This window comes from Trypanosoma cruzi, genomic scaffold (genome assembly GCF_000209065.1).
Source record: "Trypanosoma cruzi strain CL Brener 1047053512269 genomic scaffold, whole genome shotgun sequence".
Classification (NCBI taxonomy): Eukaryota; Euglenozoa; class Kinetoplastea; order Trypanosomatida; family Trypanosomatidae; genus Trypanosoma; species Trypanosoma cruzi.
In genome coordinates this window covers 74,258-95,169 of record NW_001849454.1, presented here as the reverse complement: position 1 = coordinate 95,169, position 20,912 = coordinate 74,258, and the positions used below count along the sequence as shown (strand labels likewise).

General features: G+C 50.1%; 4 protein-coding genes and 13 non-coding genes across 17 annotated transcripts, besides 24 other annotated features; 6 read left to right on the top strand and 11 right to left on the bottom strand.

Annotated features, from left to right (window-relative positions):
- Positions 1-57: part of a sequence feature (CT-rich) that runs on past the window's edge.
- Positions 1-10,258: part of a sequence feature (heterozygous, Esmeraldo-like haplotype) that runs on past the window's edge.
- Positions 109-145: a sequence feature (A-rich).
- Positions 271-293: a microsatellite.
- Positions 533-570: a sequence feature (A-rich).
- Positions 685-3,801, top strand: Tc00.1047053504427.250 (ubiquitin-activating enzyme E1, putative; the record flags this gene model as incomplete). The annotated part of the gene is made up of 1 exon (XM_814399.1): positions 685-3,801. One exon carries the CDS (start codon positions 685-687, stop codon positions 3,799-3,801), a length of 3,117 nt encoding a protein of 1,038 aa, XP_819492.1.
- Positions 3,848-3,867: a microsatellite.
- Positions 3,867-3,908: a microsatellite.
- Positions 4,026-4,129: a sequence feature (T-rich).
- Positions 4,345-4,365: a sequence feature (AT_rich).
- Positions 4,463-4,493: a microsatellite.
- Tc00.1047053504427.240 (metallo-beta-lactamase-like protein, putative) lies at positions 4,600-5,679 on the top strand (the record flags this gene model as incomplete). Its single annotated transcript, XM_814398.1, has 1 exon — positions 4,600-5,679. One exon carries the CDS (start codon positions 4,600-4,602, stop codon positions 5,677-5,679), a length of 1,080 nt encoding a protein of 359 aa, XP_819491.1.
- Positions 5,694-5,722: a microsatellite.
- On the bottom strand, positions 6,245-6,387 carry Tc00.1047053504427.244. Its single transcript, XR_008255229.1, has one exon. It is a non-coding gene; the product is annotated as a small nuclear RNA (snRNA) U3 (small nuclear RNA).
- On the top strand, positions 6,486-6,557 carry Tc00.1047053504427.243. Its single transcript has one exon. It is a non-coding gene; the product is annotated as a tRNA-Arg (tRNA).
- Tc00.1047053504427.242 lies at positions 6,591-6,663 on the bottom strand. The gene has a single exon. It is a non-coding gene; the product is annotated as a tRNA-Lys (tRNA).
- Positions 6,855-7,074, bottom strand: Tc00.1047053504427.241. The gene has a single exon (XR_008255228.1). It is a non-coding gene; the product is annotated as a Signal Recognition Particle (SRP) RNA, 7SL (transcript).
- Tc00.1047053504427.239 lies at positions 7,139-7,210 on the bottom strand. Its single transcript has one exon. It is a non-coding gene; the product is annotated as a tRNA-Arg (tRNA).
- Tc00.1047053504427.238 lies at positions 7,300-7,371 on the top strand. Its single transcript has one exon. It is a non-coding gene; the product is annotated as a tRNA-Thr (tRNA).
- Tc00.1047053504427.237 lies at positions 7,437-7,518 on the top strand. Its single transcript has one exon. It is a non-coding gene; the product is annotated as a tRNA-Leu (tRNA).
- On the bottom strand, positions 7,554-7,625 carry Tc00.1047053504427.236. The gene has a single exon. It is a non-coding gene; the product is annotated as a tRNA-Gly (tRNA).
- Positions 7,725-7,785, bottom strand: Tc00.1047053504427.235. Its single transcript, XR_008255227.1, has one exon. It is a non-coding gene; the product is annotated as a small nuclear RNA (snRNA) U1 (small nuclear RNA).
- Tc00.1047053504427.234 lies at positions 7,869-7,941 on the bottom strand. Its single transcript has one exon. It is a non-coding gene; the product is annotated as a tRNA-Lys (tRNA).
- Tc00.1047053504427.233 lies at positions 8,014-8,086 on the bottom strand. The gene has a single exon. It is a non-coding gene; the product is annotated as a tRNA-Val (tRNA).
- Tc00.1047053504427.232 lies at positions 8,147-8,218 on the bottom strand. Its single transcript has one exon. It is a non-coding gene; the product is annotated as a tRNA-Gln (tRNA).
- Tc00.1047053504427.231 lies at positions 8,304-8,377 on the top strand. The gene has a single exon. It is a non-coding gene; the product is annotated as a tRNA-Ile (tRNA).
- Positions 8,641-8,840: a mobile genetic element.
- Positions 9,986-10,201: a sequence feature (T-rich).
- Positions 10,259-10,685: a sequence feature (haploid, Esmeraldo-like haplotype).
- Tc00.1047053504427.230 (trans-sialidase, putative) lies at positions 10,291-13,284 on the bottom strand (the record flags this gene model as incomplete). Its single annotated transcript, XM_814397.1, has 1 exon — positions 10,291-13,284. One exon carries the CDS (start codon positions 13,282-13,284, stop codon positions 10,291-10,293), a length of 2,994 nt encoding a protein of 997 aa, XP_819490.1.
- Positions 10,686-17,598: a sequence feature (areas not merged during assembly with more than two copies in the genome that could not be assigned to a particular haplotype).
- Positions 11,477-11,561: a microsatellite.
- Positions 13,309-13,334: a microsatellite.
- Positions 13,990-18,211: a mobile genetic element.
- Positions 13,994-14,066: a mobile genetic element.
- Positions 17,599-20,912: part of a sequence feature (heterozygous, Esmeraldo-like haplotype) that runs on past the window's edge.
- Positions 18,229-18,255: a microsatellite.
- Positions 18,398-18,427: a microsatellite.
- Positions 18,501-20,273, bottom strand: Tc00.1047053504427.200 (ribonuclease, putative; the record flags this gene model as incomplete). Its single annotated transcript, XM_814396.1, has 1 exon — positions 18,501-20,273. One exon carries the CDS (start codon positions 20,271-20,273, stop codon positions 18,501-18,503), a length of 1,773 nt encoding a protein of 590 aa, XP_819489.1.
- Positions 20,528-20,555: a sequence feature (AT_rich).
- Positions 20,556-20,586: a microsatellite.

The following is a 20,912-nucleotide window of genomic DNA, read 5'->3' as shown; positions in this document are numbered from 1 at the left end:
AAAAAAGAAAGAAAGAAGTAAAAGAAACAGAAAAAGAGAGGGAGAAATAGAGATAGAGAAAGCCGGAGATGAATTCTGTAAATGTCTGCGTGTACGCATGCCTTCCTCTTTTTTCTTCTTTTCTTCTTTTTTTCTTTTTTCTTTTCGCACCGAATTTTATACATGTGTGTGCGACGGTACATGCCCTGTAGGCAGACGCACTGCACATTCATGTGTGGATGAAATCCATCTATGCATGTATGCATATATAAATATATGTATTTATGCCTCTTTTTTTTTTTTTTTTTTTTTTTCAACTCTTCTTTTTATTCGTATTGAATGTGTGCAATGGCCCTGAATGACTTTGAGAGAGACATCTTTATTACAGAGAAAGAAGCGACAACAACAAATCACCCAACCAATCAACAACAAAAAACAAGGTGATCATAGGGGGAGGTTGGGGGGAAAGAAGGATAAATATCAAAGACGCACAATACTTGGGTGGCGAGGAGAGGGAGAAGGAGCCAGTGATTGTTGTAGGCTAATATCCACGTTTTTTTTTTTTTTTTCCCTTTTTTCCCCTTTCTTTTCAAAACTTCTCAAAGCGGGTTTCGCCGTGGAATTGGGAGGGTGCAGAAGAAGAAGCAAAACACACACAAAGAAACAACAACAACAACGAGGGAGAAATAAAGGGGTTTGGGCGAAATGAAGCACGAGGAGGAGAAGCGTCAGCTGTACAATCGGCAGGAGTATGTTGTGGGCGTCGAGACGCAGGCAAAGTACGGCAGCACGGATGTTCTTGTCGTTGGTGCCTGTGGGCTTGGGGCGGAGATTGTGAAGAATCTCGCGCTCACTGGCGTTCGCTCCATCAAAATTATGGACAGTGGTACCGCGATTCTGCAGGATCTGGGCACGAACTTTTTCTTGACCCCCCAAGACGTCGGTCAACCGCGGGCGGATGTGGTGGCGCGTAGGGCGCAGGAATTGAATCGTTTTGTCCATATCACCGCCGTGACGAGTCCGCTGCACGAGGTGATCCCAGACGTCCACGTTGTGGTTTTCGTGAACCAACGCACCACCGCGCTCGTCGGCGAAAATGCACTTGCGCGGAAGCATGACGTGAAGTTTGTGGCGTGTGAAAGCCGTGGCATCGTGGGTTGCGTGTTTGTGGATGCGGGACCGTCCTTCAGCGTTTTGGACCCCGATGGCGAGGAGACGGTCTCCTGCATCGTGACGAGCGTCTCGCGCGACGGCGTCGTCTCTTTGCATGAGGACAAGAAGCATGAGTGCGAGGTTGGGAGCCATATCTTCTTTACCGGCGTCGTGTCACCTGCCGCTGTGAACGCCGACATTGACCCGTCCACGATTCATGGCCGCTGTCAAAGTGCCGCCTCTCCGTTACTGAAGTTGTTTGAAGTGGCGGAAGTCATATCCCCTTTCATTCTGCGTCTGAAAGATTTTGAGGCGGCAGTGGGAAATAGCCCCATTGAGGTCGGCACCGGCGCCTACCTTCACACAACAAAGCGACACGTACTCATGGGATTTAAGGACTTGGAGCAAAGTGTTGCCGATCCGACGTTTGTCTCCATCTTTGATAGTGAAGAGAAAGTGAATGCCCCAGCTACGTTGCACGCATTGTTTCGTGCCCTGCATGATCATGGCACATTGCCAACAACACCCACGGAAGTGAACAGTCTGTTGAATTTGGCAGAGGCATACCACAGCAGCTGCAACAGTGGCCATCTCGATGTGGAATTTTCCAAGAAGGCTCTTTCCGTGATTCATGGCAATCTGAACCCAATGGCGTGCCTGATTGCAGGCATCGCTTCACAGGAAGTGCTCAAGGTGTGCAGTGGCAAGTTTACACCCATACAGCAGTGGCTGTATTATGATGCAAGGGAGTTGCTTGTGGCTCGTGGCGAGGTCGCAGAAGCGGATCTTCGTCCCCCATCCCCGACGGGCAGCCGATATGACAAACAGATTGCTGTTCTTGGGGCGGCGTTTCAGTCATACTTATCGAAGCAGCGGGCCTTCATCATTGGTGCCGGGGCGCTGGGTTGCGAGCTCATCAAGAACGCTGCATGCATGGGTTTTGGAGGCATCTCCATTACAGACATGGACAGCATTGAGATCAGTAACCTTTCGCGCCAGTTTCTATTTCGTAACAGTCACATTGGGCAGCACAAGTCACGGGTGGCGGGTGAGGCGGCGATGGCTATTAACCATGACCTGCATGTGACCTCCTTTGTGGAGAAGGTTTCAGTCGAGACGGAGGGTATCTTTAATGAAGCCTTTTGGGACTCTCACGCGGTTGTACTAAACGCTTTGGACAATGTACAGAGCCGCAAGTATGTGGATAGTCGTTGTCTCTTTTACAAGAAGCCACTTTTTGAGAGTGGGACGCTGGGGACAAAGTGCAATGTGCAGTGTATCATTCCATACTGTACGGAGAGCTACAGCAGCAGCCATGACCCACCAGAGAAGGCGATTCCGCTCTGCACCTTGAAGAACTTCCCCAATGCCATTGAGCACACAATTCAGTGGGCACGTGACAACTTTCATGTTCTCTTTACCAATACGCCCGAGGAGGTTAATTCATACCTGCAGGACCCGACCACTTTTGCGGCAAATCTGGAGCGTGATCCTGCCACCAAAACAATGGCATTAAAAGCGGTTCGGGATGCGCTGTTGCGGTGGCCGATGGACGCAGCGGATTGCGTACGGATCGCGCGAAGGCTGTATCACGAGTACTTCAGTGATGCCTTCCGACAGTTGCTCTACAACATTCCGATCGACAAGCGCAATGAAAATGGCGAGCTTTTTTGGAGCGGTGCGAAAAAGCCGCCAACCCCGCAGGAGTTTTCACCCGATTCAGAGTTGAGCATGTCGTTTGTTTACCACTGTGCCTACTTGCTTGCGTGTGTGTACGGTCTGCCACCATTCACGCTTTCCCGAGCGGATGTGGCGCGTGTGGCGGGGGAGACAAGTGTTCCAGAGTTTGTTCCGCGTCAAGCCGTCTTTGCAACCAGTGAAGCGGAGAAGGAGGAATCTGTGGCAAATCTTGCTGCTGAAATTGGCTTGCAGGATCTGCCGCCGGTGAGTGAGTTTCATGGGCGTCGCATGGTTCCCGAGTTCTTTGAGAAGGACGATCCGACCAACCATCATGTGGAGTATATCACAGCCTGTTCCAACATGCGTGCCGTCGCATACAACATTCCTCCTGCGGATGTCCATCATACAAAGCGCATTGCAGGGAAAATTATTCCAGCAATGGTGACAACCACAGCATTGGTCACGGGTCTGGTTGGATTGGAGGTACTCAAACGTCTTCTCATGACCCAACGGCAAGAGAGGAGTGGGATGCCGGCCAATGCGGTTCCCACGTATGAAGAGATACAGAAACAGCTTAGCATATACCGTAATGCCTTTGTGAACATTGCACTGCCTTTTATTGCCTTTTCTGATCCCATCATTGCCTCTGGGGCGACATACCCGTTACCGGATGGCACGTCTGTTCGCTGGGGTATTTGGGACCGTATTGATGTGAATGAGGGACGCGATCTGACTGTGCAGGAGTTGGTCACTGTGCTCGAGAGCCGTTACCAGGTGGAACTTTTCATCATTGCCCTCGCAAGTGGAAAGATAATTTACTCCCAATTTGGCAACACGAAGGACCGTGGCAAGCCTGTCTCCACTGTGGTTTTGGAGAAGGGAGAGCAACTGCAGGACGGAGAGGACTGTTGCTGTCTGGTCGCAACGGGTAGTATCAGTGATGTCGACGTGGATATACCCGTGATTCGCTACCGGTTCCGCAACTTTTAAGGTCCCCAATGAAGTCACAATGAATGAATGAATGGAGGAGAAAGGGAAAAAAAAAAAAAAAAAAAAGAGAGAGAGAGAGAGAGAGAAAGTGTGTGAGAGAGACAGAGCGATTTTTCTTTTTTTTTTTTTGTTTGTTTAAGTGTCCGTGTGGTTTTTTGAATGTATGGAGGAAGATATGAGAGGCGGGGTAAGAGTGTGACGGGACCCCAGGCGAAAATAGTGCAAGAGGAAGGGAAAAACAAAGGAAAAAAAAAAAAGTAATAATAATAATAGAAAAGCAATCAAGAGGACAGATGGATGCGGGAATGAAAAGAAAAGAGGCGAAAGGGGGACGTTGTTTGTAGCACCTGTGAGGCGTGTGCGGGGCATATGGGATGCACAGGCCAAATGAAGCCGAAACAATGCGGGGAAATTGGAGGGAGGAAAAGAATGAATTGAAGGGCGTGCAGGGGCCTCCTGCTTAGGAAAGCCATCACGTATTTTACTAAATGTGGGTCTGCTCCAAAGAGTTTTAAACGTGCGACTTTCTTTATAAACCTCCTCAAAAAAAAAAAAAAAAAAATTGGTGTTTGTTTTCCTCGGTGTAGTGGTGGCGTTGGGAGAACCTTTTGTCGTTGTTGCTGTTTTTGTGGGCGATGACATCTCTGTCGCCGGGTGCATGCACACAAACACACACACACACACACACACACCCCTCGTCTCTTCCTCCCCTTCTTCTGTTTCTTCTCTCATTTCCACACATATGTACTCCCTTCCTTTTGGTGTGTCGATGTATGGTTCCTTACAGCGACGGTGGCGATGCGTTTCACTGTGGGTTCACGCTGTGGCTACAGCCCCAACCTCACCTCGCTTACAAACCAACTCAACCGCAGTGAGCGACTCCGCAAGTGGGGCAGCGTAGGTTCTTCGCCGGGGGTCCCACGCATCCCACGACTAGAAGCCAAGTCCATCGCCATTCTGCACGAGTCGCCAAAGGTGTTATTGGCTGGACGGAATCACTGCAATAACTTTGATAGCAATCAGTACATGCTGATTAATAAGGCCACAAAACAATGTATGCTGATTGACGCTGCCGATGACTGGCCGGACGATTGGGCCGCCTTCATTGCGTCTTCCTCTCTCAGACTGACGAACATTTTTCTTACTCACTGTCATATTGACAATATCATCAACTTGAATGCCTTTCTGAGCATCTGTGGACGACAGCAACAAGAAGAAAAAATGGGTGGAGAGGACAGGGGAGATGTTGATTGGGACAACAGGGAGAGTGATGGGAGTGAAAAAATTGGTCTTATATGGTGTGCTGCAGAGGAGTGTTGGGTGCAAAATTTTGGGCGTGCGTGCGAACGTTACCGCCGATTTGAAGAAATGCATTTAACGTTGCCCATGATGCGCCGGAACCTTTACACACCCCGACACGTGAAGGACACAGCGACATTTGGTTTATCTGATCCGGGTAATGGTAGGAATGGGTACTTTCGACGAAAAGACATGTTACTTTCAACTGCTACGAATCGGGCTTCGTCGTTTATCGACTTTGGGGATGGTGTGCTGCTGTATTACATCTTCTCCCCAGGCCATTCACCAGGCCACATGATGCTGCACGCACCCACAGAAAAGCTCCTCTTCACCGGGGACCTTCTTTTTTACAGCAAAGTGGGCCGCGTGGACTTACCATGGGCGACAGGAACCCGCCTTGCCGAGAGCCTGCGTTTGTTTGAGGCCATGCCGGATAACACCGTCGTGTTGCCTGGTCACGGACGCATGACAACGCTGGGAAGGGAGCGGCGGGAAAATAGGGCGCTGCAACAGTGTTACCAGCGGCAGGAGATTGGGCAGCAGGAGGTTTCTGTAGGATTTAATGAGGGTTATCTTTAATTTGTTGTAAGCAAACAAACACACACACACACACACATACACAAGCAAAGGCCCTTCACATCTGGGCGCATGTGTTTTTTTTTTCTTCTTTGGCGTCTTGTCGACATTGCTCGTCATTGCGCCAACTGCCGCTGCTCTCCACGCGGCTACAGTTGTCCTTTTTGTTTTACCTATTTTTGCCTTTTAAATACATTATTCATAGGAATTGCCGCGAAGGGGCAGTTTGTGCGGAGACGGAAGGAATAAGCTTAGGTCACAGTAGAAGATGGGTTTTCCTGGGGTCCTATTTTAAATCACCGAAACGGCAAGAAGAAGAACTCACTCGCGGTGTGAAGCAAATAGGTGTCTCAATTATTGCGTGTGTGCCGCATTGAAGCACACCATTCCCGTAAAGGTACTACGAGGCGCCTACGAGCCCGTCTTGTTGATTCAGTTTGGGCGGGAGAGAAAGGAAAAGGGGGATGCCATCCTTTTGGGAAAAAGAAAACGAAAAAAGGTTTGAGAAATGGGGAAGCGCACCTCAAAAACGAAGCGAAACACACAAGAACAACAACAGAAAAAAAGAGATCCTTCTGGAACCAGCTCCTGCCGTTCATCGAAACGCTCTCCGGGCGGAGCCAGCAACCGTCATCATCAGGACTTGAAACTCGGTTATTTTTCAATTAAGAGGTTGTACTCATAAAACGATTCTGTTCAGAGTACGGTCTTATTTTTCATGTGAACGCAAACTCTGGAAGTTGCCGATGTGGGGACGAAGTCCATTTTGGGAATCTATTTTATTTCATCACAAGGGATTTTGACCACGCGTCCGTGTGGCTCAATGGAAGAGCATCTGACTACGGATCAGAGGGTTGCAGGTTCGAGTCCTGTCACGGATGGTTTTTTTTCAAAATTTTTCTCTTTTAAAAAAACACCCCCCGTGGGGATCGAACCCACGACCACACGGTTAAGAGCCGTGCGCTCTACCGACTGAGCTAGAAGGGCCCGCATGACAAATGTATGAGATTATTTTGGAGATATTTTGTCATTCTGGATTCCATACAGCTTTTGGGATCTCTGGTAAAATTCAAAAGTCTTATTGTCAAGCCGGAGTGCGCGTACATGTCACACATGTGCACCATCAGACTCTGTAACCTCCCTGCGCGAGGGGCTTGGATATCCGAGCGGCGAAAGTGTGGACAAGCGAAAGTTCTGCTGCGTAGACTTGGTGTTCTGCTTGGTTGCGCGTCGGTTCCAATCATGAAAGCGCCACTGAAGAGAGGCTCCTTCAAACCGTTAAAGCCAAGGAAACGTGTCAGGCCGGAAACGGAGCAGCTCACCTTGCGCGCGTTACCGTTGCAGAAGCACACCGAGGAGCAAGTCAGGTCTTCTCGCCCCACACGTCGTCGCGAGGCGATCCCTTTTCTCTCTCTTTGATTTCCTGTGAAGCATTGCCAGCAAAAAATAGGGGAAAAAAAAACGATCCCGGCAGGACTCGAACCTGCAACCCTCAGATCCGAAGTCTGATGCGCTTCCATTGCGCCACGAGATCGACAACACGAAAACAAACATTCTCCGTTGAAGCCATATTCATCATCCAAATACATCGCTTAAACGGTGAGTATCTCTCGCAACAGACGAGGCCTCGTAGCACAGTGGCAGTGCACTGGTCTTGTAAACCAGGGGTCCCGAGTTCAATTCTCGGCGGGGCCTTTTCCTTTCTCAGCAATTGAGAAAGGACATTTTTGAGCTAATGGAAACTCGGACGACCACAACGGGGCAAGATGGTCGAGTGGTCTAAGACGTGACGTTCAGGTCGTCATCTCTCCGGAGGCGTGGGTTCAAACCCCACTCTTGTCAATTTTTTTCCTCTCTGCAAAAAATGGGAAAAAGTTTGCAATCGCCGGGAGTCGAACCCGGGTCACCCGCTTGGAAGGCGGGGATCTTAACCGTTGGACCACGATTGCCGCATCGATCTGTTTCTTAGCGTGAAAAAAGGAAAAAAATCCATGTGTGATTGTAATGCGTTAACCGTTCATTAAGGAGTTTTGATTGCAGTAACGTTTAACTCACCTGCAGTGCGTCATCAAGAAAGCGCCAAGTTCGCAGTAAATTTTGCGCGGGATCACAATTTCGATGATCCTTACTTTTTTTTTAAATTTTCTTCCCTGCACAACGAGAGAAAAAAAAAACACAAGCAACGAAAAAAACACCCCCCGTGGGGATCGAACCCACGACCACACGGTTAAGAGCCGTGCGCTCTACCGACTGAGCTAGAAGGGCTCGCGCGACGATTCTTTCCCATTTCACACACAAAAAGCAAATAAAAAAACGTTTAAAACTTTTGGAAAACGATACGCGGGGCGGGGTTCGAACCCGCGACTTTCTGCGTGTAAAGCAGACATCATAACCACTAGATCACCCACGCCCATCACGAAAGTTTTATTTGTTTTACCGCTCGGAAAAAAACATTTTTCAAAAAAAAAAGTGGTCCTACCAGGATTCGAACCTGGGTTTTCGGATTCAAAGTCCGAAGTGATAACCACTACACTATAGGACCGCCATTTCCCAACAGCAAAACAAGATCGACAGCTGAAAAAACGCGGAGAATTTTTGACATAGCGAAATTCTTTCCGCGGTTTCACGCTCCTGTGGTCTAGTTGGTTAGGACGTTGGTCTTATGAGCCGAATATCGCGGGTTCGAGCCCCGCCAGGAGCAAAGTTTTATTTTAGACGCTGTTGAAATCCATTTTTAATAAAACAATTCCTTTGCTTTTCGCTTGCACAGTTAATTCTCCCTTGTTTTTGTTTTTTTTTGAGTGTTCGCTTTCCAGTTATTGCGGCTCTTCCAGTCCCATTTGATTATTGGGAGGATAAAAAGCAACACCCGATACAAGAACAAGGAGACTCGAAAGGATACGTTTAGCGAAAATCTATAAAAGTGAAAGAAGTGTTTGCTTTTCTCGTTGTGGTTAGCTGCGTTTCTCCATCGCATGAATTCCTTTAGAAGACGGCGATGGAAGCAACCAAAGGAACCGATAGCGTCAGGATGAATATTTTCATTTATGCCGTACCATCCGCCCCCTCTCTTGATTCCCACCGTCGCGGCGGGGTCTTGTGGCTGGAGAGGCCCAAAGTCTGCCACTTCGTAAGCTATAAAAATAGGTATATCCGAATAGAACGTTCAACATGTCACGAGAGAGGGACCACCAGAATATATAAATATACACATATATGCGGAGCAAGCAACGAGGGTTTGGCGAACCCACTGCCTCTCCGTTTACTCATTCTCCCTTTCCGTCGTATTTTATTTCCTTCGGAAATTTGGGGATCCGGCCAGCAGCCCAGACAAATAATCCCTTCCTTTCTTCCTCCTGTTTGCGTGTGTGCCACAGGCACGGTTTGATTCAAGTGGCATTGGCGCCTCCACGCAACCACATCCTTCCGTTGCCGCATTTGCGGGGCAAGTGAGTTTGGGCATCCAGAGCACACACACACACACACACGGCCGCAACGAGAGGGACGGGGCGCATCCAATTCCACGGCGCAGTCCTTCACTTCTCTCCGCCCCGACGGAATAGCGCTGCGCCTCACAGCGGGTCGTGGCGGGTGGCGTCCCACACTCACAATTGAGGCACGGCGCACGCCATCCGCTCCCCCCGAGTGCACTCAGCAGGCCGGCGCCCAGTCACCCTCGTGCCATCGCACGGAGGGGGTGCAAAAACAATCGTCGTCGCGGACCATCGGTGCCTCTAGCAGAAAAGAAAAAGAAGAAGAAATGGGGGCGTGTCAGCAGCACAGCCAGCAGAGGGACTATAAAAGGGACACGGGGACACACAGTAACAGTGGGCACGGCAGAGACGGAAAAGAGACTGTAGTGATTTACCGAAACAAAAGAAAACAAAAAAAGTTTAAAAAGCAAAAAAGGAAGCAAAAAACAAAAACATTTGATTCGGCAGATATGTCATTTCATGTGCCACGCAGCACAATACAACCGTGTTCTTGAGTTCATACATACTGCCCGCACACACACAAATAAAAAAGGAATTGTACTCTCCCACCAGCCCACACAACATCCCTCACATTACATTGCGGCATCCGGCCTGCTCCTCCACTCCTCCTTTCGTGCAGTCCGTGGGACGCACAGCAACGAGGCCGGCACCGCGTGTGGGCAAAAAAAAAAAAAACAAAAGAGGGGGAAGCACGTCACTCGTGACGGTGTTTAGCAAGCGACCATTTGGGGGAAAACACACAAATAGGAATGCTGATTATTTCAACAGAGCACCAGCAAGAAAAACAACAACAGAAAAAAAAGCAAGAAAAACATAAAAAAGAAAAAAAAAAAAGAAAAAAAAAAAAGAAAAACATAAAACGGAAAGAAAAACAAAACGAAAAAAAAAAAAGTAAAGAAAAAAGAAAAGAAAAGAAAAATAAAAAAAAGAAAAAAACATAAAACGGAAAGAAAAACAAAAAAAGTAAAATAAAAAAAGTAAATAAAAAAAGTAAAGAAAAAAGGAAAAAAAGAAAAATAAAAAAAGAGAAAGTATCCTTGACAAAACTCATTGAGTATTGCTTGGATGCCGCTCAGTTGTTGTTCCACGAAAAGCCGCCATTCCACTCCTCCCTCACACCTCAGCAGAGAGCCGCGGTGCCCCACAGCCCCAGAAGCAGCAGCAACAACACCCGAGACACACACCCATGCACGGTGCTCTCAGCAAATAGAGCCATGGCCGACAATTCGCTCAAATGCTCGTGCCCAGGCAAAATGCCAGTGTCCGAGAGCAATGTGGCGTTGGACTCCGATGGGATCTTGTTTTTACCAGGCTGGGTGCTTGCATTACCCGGTGCGGTGCCAACGTCCTCACCGTCTCCATTTTCAACCAAAGACGCAGTGGTTTCTTGCGTCTGCCGCTCAGTGGTCCCTTCCGGAGAGGTCGCTTCTTCTTCGTAGATCGGTCGCTCCACGTCGGCCTTCGGAATGTCTTCAGTCCCAAGAGGTGGTGGCACTTCTTCCTGCAGAGAGGTGCTTTCACGGACACCCATCCCGTCGTCGCCCGAATGAGCAGAGGTGCCCACACTCGATGAGGCCGGTGGAGACGCCGATCCACTGCTGCCATCCGTCTCCGTCTCCTCCTCCCTTGTTCCGTGCAAGCCACGGCCCCCAGAAGACACTGCGGCAGCATCACTGGCTTCAGGTGCTTCCACGGAGGATTGTGGCCGTGGATGCGCCTCCTCAACTTCCTGCTCTGCTTCCTCCTCTTCAGGTGATGATGGTGTTTCCTCTTCTTTCTCAATAGAGAACTCCTCACCAGGGCTTGGAATACGGACTGTGCTGGCACTGAGTATCGATGCAGAGGGAGCCTCGGGCGCCAAAACATTGTTAGGGCTTGTATTTTGTCTCTCAGTATCCCCGTTACCCAACGCTGCATGGCTGCCGAGGTGTTCTTCGTTTCTCTTGACTGGAGTAGCCTCAAATTCACCGGTGGGCCTCGGCGGAATCTCCGGCACTGAGCGTGACTCCTCACCAGGGTTTGGAATGGGGACTTTGCTGGCTCTGAGTTTCGCAATTTCACGTCCATAGATTATGCGGTTGTACAGCAGGACGTTGCTCACCGTCAAGTGGCTGCTTTCCGAACCCTCCTTATTCTCCGCGCCAAAATAGATGTGCGAGACCCTGTGATCTTTAAACAGATCCCAGTTGTAGTACCCAGAAAAAACCTGCATTCTATCAACGTACACATCCCACTCACTGGCATCCATTTGCAGCATTACTTGATATGTTTTGTTTGGTTGCCAATTATACCTACCTTCGTAATATTCATAATGTTCATAATCCTCGTAATCTTCATAATCTTCGGCAACTTCATCATCTTCATAATCTTCATCATCGTCGGCACCTTCATAAGTTCCATTGGGAAGTGTGAACCTCCACCTTTTTTCGTGGGTGTACGACAGACCAAAGAGCGCCGTGCTGCTGGTGTCTTTCATGATCACACCCATCAAGGGGATGGGACTGCTGCCTTCCTTCGGCACCTCGTGGATGGACACCGTCGCCACAAGAGTAAACTTGTTGTTAGCAAAGTAGTACGCCACATTCTGCCCCATGTCGCCAACAGGCCACACCGCCCCTGCTCCGGGTCCTTTGAACGTCAATCCATTGGGAACCCTTGGCTCCCCATTATTCACAGTCGCATTCACGCAGAGGTACTCGTCCTTCCATTTGTTATCAGAGAAGTTACCGGACAAGAAGCCAACAAGCCCATCAGTGGGAACAGGACCAGCGCACATACCCTTCTTTCTCGGGTCGACAGTGGCACTGGAACCGGAACGGCATGATTCAAAGGCGGTGTCCAAAGCCGCCCATGTCTTCACCACGGATTTGATCCGCTCCAGCTGCTCCCTCAGGCTCACGGCGACAAGACTGTATGACCCGTCATCGCCATTCTTGTTTTCGTACACTGAGATCAACTTTTCATTCCCACTCTTCATCAACAGCGAGCTGGCGGCGGCGTCATCATCTTCACGGGATATCGGCCCAACATCATGCACGCGTGAATTGTCCGTCACCCAAAGGTGGAGCCGACCCTTTTGTTTATTGCTTTCCCTGTTGTCCTTGGAATAAACTGGCAGGGTGACGAGCATCACATCCTTCTTCTCAATCGTCACTTTGATGAAGCCATTCTGGACGCCGTGCCCCTTTCGATCAAGTGAGTTGCCCCACACGCGAGTAAGTGTCTCACCATATGGAAACCAATTCCTCCCACTCTCGGTGGATCCGTACACGTCACGGTAACCTCGCTCACAAGAAGCCATCATGAGGAATCTGTCATCCCCCCACTCGACGATGGTCGGGTCCCTGCAGCCATCAACATCCGTTTCGTGCGAAAGCTTCCACTTCTTCTCTGACTTATCAAAGCGCATGGACAGCAATGAAGTCTTTCCGTCCTCATCTGTGGCCTGCATGGGAAACATGAGCGTACCGTCCTTTGTCTTAATCCCCGATCCGCCGCCAGAAACCAACTGGGTCAAAAATTTAGCAACATATTCATCATTTCCAAACGTCACCGCATGAGTCTCATTCCACGTGATTTCATTGCCACCACTGACGCTTCCCTTTACCAGCAAAAGCCCCCAGTCACGTGCTTTAGCCGATTTACCCACCGACGGTGTAACGCTCTGATTTCTCAGAAGCATGTAGACACTGTCGCCAGACACAACTGTCGTTGGCCGCATTGTTTCTTTTGCCTCGACAGTACCCGTCGCAACACCCTCTGGAAACTGCATCACCAAACTTGTGTCCTCCGTCAATATCTCCTTTGGCTTATCATCAGTTAGATCGAGGTGCCTTGACGCAATCCCAGTACGGCTGCAGCTTTCTCCTTTTCCCTTGCACAGCGCTTCAGCAACGAAGAACACGTCATTGTTCACCTCAACAAGGCTGGGAACGCGGAGCGAGAATAATTTCTCATTAGCTTTTGTAGGGGCTTCCCATTGAGAGGATTTCCATCCGATCCCTATGAATGGATCAACGTCAGTCCCTGCCTGCACAGCGTGCGCAGCACCACTGGTGCCGCATAACACGACGAGGAGAAGCAGCACTGCAGAATGGAAGAGATGCCGGGACATGTTAGGCCTCTGATGCCCACCCTCTCCTTCCTTCCTTCCTTCCTCCTTTCGCTGGATCCGGTCACGCGAGTACGGTTGTGTGTGCGGGGCGCCTTCACAGCAGCAACGCTTGAGAGTATATAAATACGTGTGTGTGGGCGGTGTGTGTGTGTACTGTTGTTGTTCCTTTCAGAGCCCTCAGAGTGCACAGTGGCGGTTCGCGCTTGTTTTACTTCCTTTTTTTTTGTGTGTGAAGGAAATGGAAAAAGTCATGGAGGAGAAACACAGCGAGTTGCAAGGGAAACCAGTGCGCACCGGCAGCAGCCACCCACCATGGACGAGGAGAAGAGACCCACCGCCTCAAGAACATTCTCACGGCCAACGGGACGCGGCCACATCCCCGCAGCCAACACACAACGCACCCGGAGCGAGCACCCACCCCGCCAGCCACACGTTGAAGTGGGCCCTCACCCATCCACGACGCGGCGCCAAAATTTGCACGGCCATCCCGCCTTCAACGGAATGGCAGTGCTTCACTCAGTGACACAAAATAAATATTCACCTGGGCCGCTTTCCTCATCCTGAGGTTATCAATCACAGAAAACAAACTAGACGGAAATGAGAAGTAAATGGAATAAGAGTGGGTTCACCACATCCCCAAACTTTACACCAAGCAAATGTATGTATATATACATCATCCATTAGCCACAGTTGTGGCCCGCTCACTCTACTCGGATTGGATATATATATATTAATTAAGAAGTGGCAGACTTTGGGGTCCTCCAGCCAAAAGACCCCGCCGCTGCCCTTCGCAAGTTCCACCCCTTCACAAGTCCTGAAGCGTAAAAACACGACCGCGTGACATGCCGTCTGCGGGGTTTTCTGCAGACCGCACGTAGGTAGAGGATGCCTTTAATCCGTGAGAGTCCAAAAACTCATATATCCGCCGCAGCTCCCACGTCATGGTCTGTGATTTTGAGCTGCCTTTATTCGCCGCTCCTTGCAGCAAAGTGTTTTCCACCCAAACGTCCATGGTTGGCAACAAGAAGGCGGAAAAAGCCGATAAGGCTAAGCGTACCGCGCGAACCTCCGCCTGCATGATAAGAAAAGGCTCTTCTCCCACTCTCTTCCGGCAGTTCTAATGTCGCCGGAGTCTGGAATGAAAACGGCTCCCCATCCACGGAGCTATGCATCCGTGATGATGGCGGCCGATGCCTTTTCCGTGGGCTTGATGATTCGCTTACGATTATTTTCTCGATGATGTTTAGTAATCTCTCGCCCAAACCAATCGCTGATGGTGGAAGTTTTGCCGGGGATGTCTCCTGCACAATCCCCCGGTTAAGTGCCGATAATCGTCGTCGCACTGCCTTGATGTGAAAGCAGTAGGCACATAAACGCCTGAACAAAAATGGCCGCCGCGTACAAAAAGCGTGACGCCATAACCTCCGTTTCCGCGATGGTTAAATACTTCAGCAACGGCATGGCGCATACAGACCGGACAAACTTGTCACTCAGGAACACCGCCTGATGTGAGTGATTAAACCGCACCCCCAGGAAGGTGTACTGCGTGGCGCCCGATTCGCGATCCTCCTCCATCGTGGCGTGACAGCCATCCGCATTACGAAGCACTTGGGCTTCCCACAATGTCACATCGCTTTTCGACACTGCAATGCGTATATCATCGATCCATACGTCGATACGCACCAATGGAATTGCAGCCCGGAGAGGGCCAACCACCGTCGTCACCCCCGCAATTGCCGAAGTAATAATCTGGAGAATTTCTGGGCTGGCCTTGTATCCCATTGGGAGCCGTGTGAGCTCCACCAGCGTGCCGTCCTCCACGCGACATCAAAAGAGATGCCGAGTCCCCGCAGCAACAAAGAAAGAAAAAAGGATGCTTTTAATTCCACGCAGGAGGCGGCCTCAGTCATCACAGATGGCAAATAATGGGAAATGTGTAAAAGAGGAACATTGGCCTCGTAAGGGTCGTCTCTCTTCTTTTCACGTGGCCACGCGATCCATCGTCGTCGCAAACCGGTGGGTTTTCTCCTCCACCACAGAAAAGGGCATTATCCATCCGCCGCTTTATACTGTGGAAGAAGCGTCCTCGATTATTCCCGCTTCTTTCATTAATCGCGCTTCAGCTGCTGGAATCCTCCGTGAGCCTTAGCGCGCGTTACCGGAGGAGGATAAAGGTAAAGGGGACCGCCCAACGTGCCCACATACTTGCATTAGTCTCTCCAAGGTCGCCGGGCTCAACCGGCTCTGGATCCACTCCAGGTTCAATACGAGCAGGCTGACTTGTTGCTGTAGCGGGATGGTTCGTTCCTCTTGTGAAGTGGCCAGGCGCTTCCTTGGCGCGCGTCTTGTTATTGTAGCAGCATGATACCAAAAATCATGGGAAAACGCTCCTCCGCTCTCAACCAGGGTTCCTGCCCTTCCGCAGTTTCTCTCTTCATATCAATGCGACCGGCGGCAACACCTGGGTCAGCATTGCGGTGTACCTCCCCAAATATCGGACTGTGTTCTGGGGAAGGCCGAACGGATCGACGTGCACCGCCAACTGCGAGATCACGTGTGGGTCCAAATTGTATGCCTCCACGATTGGAGCAGCGTGCCTCAGCGCACCCCGTTTTGTGGAATGCGCCGTGGCATTCCAAGGAGCCAGAGCTCGCTCCACGTGGGCAGCCGTCAGATTCGTGAGTTTCTCGTTGCGTCGAAGTGTCCTGCATAACTTTATAGTGTCTAACACGTCCTCCTGCCCTCGTATCCCGACGGACCGAAAGGCGCGGTGGGGATCCGCCCTCGCTGTCCTCGGCGCCACGGACCAATCCAAAATTATGGTCCCGTCCGCCTCCATTATGAAATTTTTGGCTGTCAAGGCCGCAATCTCGGACCAACAGCTCGCCGTTATCCACGCAAGTCGGAAAACAACACGTTGCTTCCAATCGGTCCGGCTGCGGATAACTTGATTCATCCCTTCCTCTGTCACGGGGCGCGCCTGCCTCGCCTCTTATCGCGCCGCAATTTTTTGTGGCACCAGAATCGCCACGTCCAGCGGGGTTCAATCCATTTGCAACATGGACCGCAGCATCCTGGCGTGCTGCCGTCGGGTCGATGTCGCCACATCTAATATGGCCGTCAAAAAGGCCGCACAACTCTCCGCGTTGATCGGCCGTTTGTGCGTGCAGCAAAAGGCTGTAAATTGCCCGCTAGAAACATTCTCTGCTGCCACGTTGACGGCGCACACATCTCTCGAACGACCTCGTTTGCTCTCCTCATATAGCCTGTCCAAGGCGGGGATGTCGGTGATTCGTCGTACCACAGTCAAGCGTCGTTGGCGGATAAGCTCCATTGCCCTTCTCGTCGATTGCGTCTGGCAACTCAAAATATCGGATGAAGTGTCTGCGGCACGGTGCGACGTCTTGTGTGCGGATTGGTGGGAGGTGGTGGAATGGATGGGGCTGTTTTCGTCCGCCCTCGTAAGCAGCCGGCAGCCCCTCGCCGTTTTTTAATGGCCGACTGCGCTGCGAGTAATCCCTACAGGCTGCGCTGCGCACGTTGCGTGTAGATGCGTCGTGTCCATAAATACGACACAACTGACTTCGCGACAATCGTTGTTTTTGTTGGGTTACGCGCCGCTCCACAAGAGGCTGGGTCGCCCTCGCGTGTTCGTCAGCCTCGTGAACGGCCATGTGAAGGCGGGCACGAAGTGTGGAGGGCGGGATATGCTGGGGTCGGTTGTTATCGCGATCAGCATCCGAAAGGTCTGCGGTAGGGCCCTGCCAAAATCCATGAACTGATCGGTGGGCTCCCGATCTATCTCCAGTGCGCGTCTGCACGACACCAAACCATCGATGGCCATTTGAACCTGAGAGTCCACTTGGCGCAAATAATAACCGTATGCGCATCGGAGGTCGACGAGGACTCCGGAGACGACGTCATTCCATACACGCAGGGCCCAAGTGTCAACGTCCAATGCAGGGAAATGCAGTACCTGATCCTCTGCACCGGAGTCATCTTCCAAGGGGAAGGTGCGGGAAGGCAAAGGCATCGAGTGAGGGAGGTGTGGTCGCCCAAAATTGCCCCGAGACGTATGGGTGTTGACCCGCCGTCTCTCTCCCGTGAGATTGCGTTGGGGAAACGTGGATGCTGGCACGCCCCCAGCCATCAAACGATGCCGTTGGTGCGGCTGTGTGTTTACGCCATCTGGTGGCCTTCTCCGAGAGGTGGGCGCCTCGCGTTGACACGGCGTCTCCTCGTCCCGCAAGAAGGCCGCCGGCCACCGCAATGTGAGATCCGCGTGCCGACAAGTAATTATGCGCCTCTTCCACCTGAGAGTAAAGCTGAGCACTCCGATCCGCAACGTCCGCGACGGCACTGGCGTAGTCGGTGCTCAGTCCCTGCCCTCCAGCAATGATCAGCCCCTGCTGGACCCCCAACTCCCGGGCAGCACACACACGATGGGCAGCAGCACTCGAACCTCGAAATTAGGTACTTGAGGCGCCCGGTGATTCGCAAAGTGCCCCGCAACGGTCGACTCCTCCCAGTGCATGGCGATGTTTCCTGAAAACAAGCGTAAGCCCGTCATTGTTGCGGCGGCGGCTACCACCGCATCCAACGGCCCGTGTTCATCAACGAAGGCGAGCTGCACCCGTACATCGCCATGCTGGCTTGCCAAGTCCAACATGCGGGCACCAATGTTGCTCCTCCCCGTCGCCGTGTAAAAGAAAACACTGCCATTTCGTTCAATCGAATTGGCTGTAATCAATAATAGTAAAAAAAAAAAGTTGTCTTATTGCTATCGACTCCCTGATCCCCTAAGGTCGTAGTCTTCCCGAAATTCATAAGATACAAAAAATGCCTACAGAAATATATCCGTCATGCTAAGATATATATTATTTTGGCGAACCAGATTTCCTCGCAAACATTCCTTCCATATGTCCCTAGAGAGTAAAGAAGAAAAAACAAACAAACAAACAAGGAAACAAAAAGAACCGGCCGATATTTCTGTGGCAAATGTACTCAACATTATGTGACAAGAAAAAAGCAGTACCCTCTAAAGGCACCGCCAAGAGAGCGGCAAATAATCGTAAATAAAAATATTTATCCAACCACACCAAAAAACTTGGATTATATATATATATATATATATATATATATACGCATGTTTTAATCTAAAGAATAAAATAAAATAAAACGACAGAAAAAAAAAAAGGTTGCTGTTGCCCAAGCAATCATCGCACAGAAGATCTCAGAATGACACGCATAAGAGCACGTGATGTCGTGTGAAAAGCGCCATTTGCGCCCAAACAGGCACGTGTAGGTTGATACACAGAGGCCTCAAAAAATTGCGGGAAACGCGATGTCATGTGTGTAGATAGCCAACCCGGATGCCTCTCTTCAACCGGCTCCATCTTAGACCACGTGGAGGGAAGAACGGCCAACGTCCGTGTCTCATCGACGGGGTGAAGCTCGATATTTTGTAACGATAGTGCCGTGAAGCAGGAGTTGATATGATGAAGCTTCACGCGCTTCTCATGTCGCAGCTCCAACACACCGCTCTCGGGAAGGTATTCATCCTCATCGGGGGCACCAAGATTGAGAGCAAAAAGTGAGCGGAAAACAGCCACGCGATTCACAACACACTCCGGAGCAGTCGCCACGTCATAACCTCCCATCTCTGCAAGAAGATTAAGCAACAGCGTCCCTGTCAAAAGAGCATCGTACCCGGCTTCATGGGTAGGACCGCCAGCATTCGCACCGGAACTGTGATGATGTTCACCGCCTCCAACCGCAAGGGGATCGTAGGATTCAAAACCCAGCGGAAGCGTTACATGCGCATTTGCGGAACGAAATCCATACTCTCCAAATAAACCGCTCAAGTAACGGGCTCCAAATCGCTCCAATGGGAAAAACTGCTGACGGCTTGCAATGTATTTCGTGTCAAAGACAGTGGGAAATAATTCGTTCATACGGCGTTTAAATTTGGGCAGTGAGTCTGGTAATGGACCATCCAGACTCGCAAGCAAAAAGAGGAGGTCCGCAAGGCAGTTGTGACCAACGCAGGGTTTTCGGCTCTCTACAAGCGCATTAAATACCAGTCGAAATCCCAACATGTTCATCAGTTCTCCTTCTCGAAATGCCTGCTCCTTTTCACGTAATCGATTGCGCTCTTCAGGAAAAACTGCCCGCAGCATTCCTATATACACCGCACCTTGTCGTCGAAATGTGAGTAAAAGCTTGTGAAAATGCTGCTCTACATGCCGCTCAAGTGCATCGCGGGCACTTTTACTTCGCTGAGGTGGAAGAAACACTTCTCGTCCGCCGGACTGAATGAGATCCAATGCGGCAGAAACTTCCACCATTCCTGCCGTCTGCCCGGCATTCTTTACCTTTGCCTGTTCCAACGCTGCTTGGATCCGTTCAGAGAAGGCCTTTGCCAATATCACGGCGTTATCGTACCATTTCTTCTCCTCTTCCGTCAAGAGACTTACTCCCTCTACTTCTTGATTGCCTTCGTTATGAATACTGTCGAGCTCCCGATACTTTTCCTCATGTCTTTGACGCAATGCCTCCTCTTGGTTTGCGTCACAGTACGCCATGCCCTGGTACACCCACGACTGGAAGTTCATATCGTGTCGGCGAAGAAACGCGAGGGACGATGGACTTAAAACCACATCCCTGGATCGTTCATTGGCGTTAAATTCATCGGAGTTGTGAGGAAAGAGAACAAAGTTAAAGGGCCGAGCGACATAATGTGCCGGAGTGGAGTCTGCCGCCGTGTTCTCCCTGTGAAATAAACATATTCCAACTTGAATGATGTTATAACGACTGGCGACTGTACGCTTGGCGCGGTAACTCTCCTCGGGGGTATCTGTGATGGATTCTGGCAATTCTGCCGTGCTGATTCCCGTCATCTCCTCATCAAAGGCGTAAAAGTCGCAGCTTTTCAGGAGCTCCACAAACTTGGGAAGTACGGCGGGAAACGTATCCCGAGTGACCTGCATGGCGGTGTGAAGGGAAACGAGAGAAACTTCAATAATAAAGAGATCCCTTGACCCTGCTCTGAAGGTGCTTCTTGTCAACAGGCACGGTTGATGCTACTTTGACCAGTGATGGCGGTATCCGTCCAGAATGGCTTCCGTCTTGTATTGAAGGCTCTGTTGTCTCCTTTTTCAGAAGTTGTTAGTGGACGACTGCAAATGATCACGTGTTTCTACGCCGCGCAAATGTTTGGTGAAGTGCCCCGTCCTATTTTACCTTTTTTTTTTTTTTTTTAAAGAAAAAAAATATATACTTATATATATTTATATATATATAGAACAAAAAGAAGTAATTATAAAAATAACACATGTAAATACACCATACACATGGAAATATATTTCCCATGCATACATGTATTGTACAGTGCAGCAGAGAAGAAGAGAAAAATCGGTCTTACATGAAAATAAATAAATAAATTTCTCATAACTCTCGTTAATTTACACACACTTTTTCTTTTTTCTAGCAATGCAAAGATGCGCTTTTTCAGGCACGTCGCAAAAAATTTTTTAGATGTGTGTATGTGTGTGTAGGGAGTTCCTTTTTCCTTTCGAGCGCCATTGCAATCCACGAAGAACTGCACCATTTTCGCGTCTCGTAGGCCA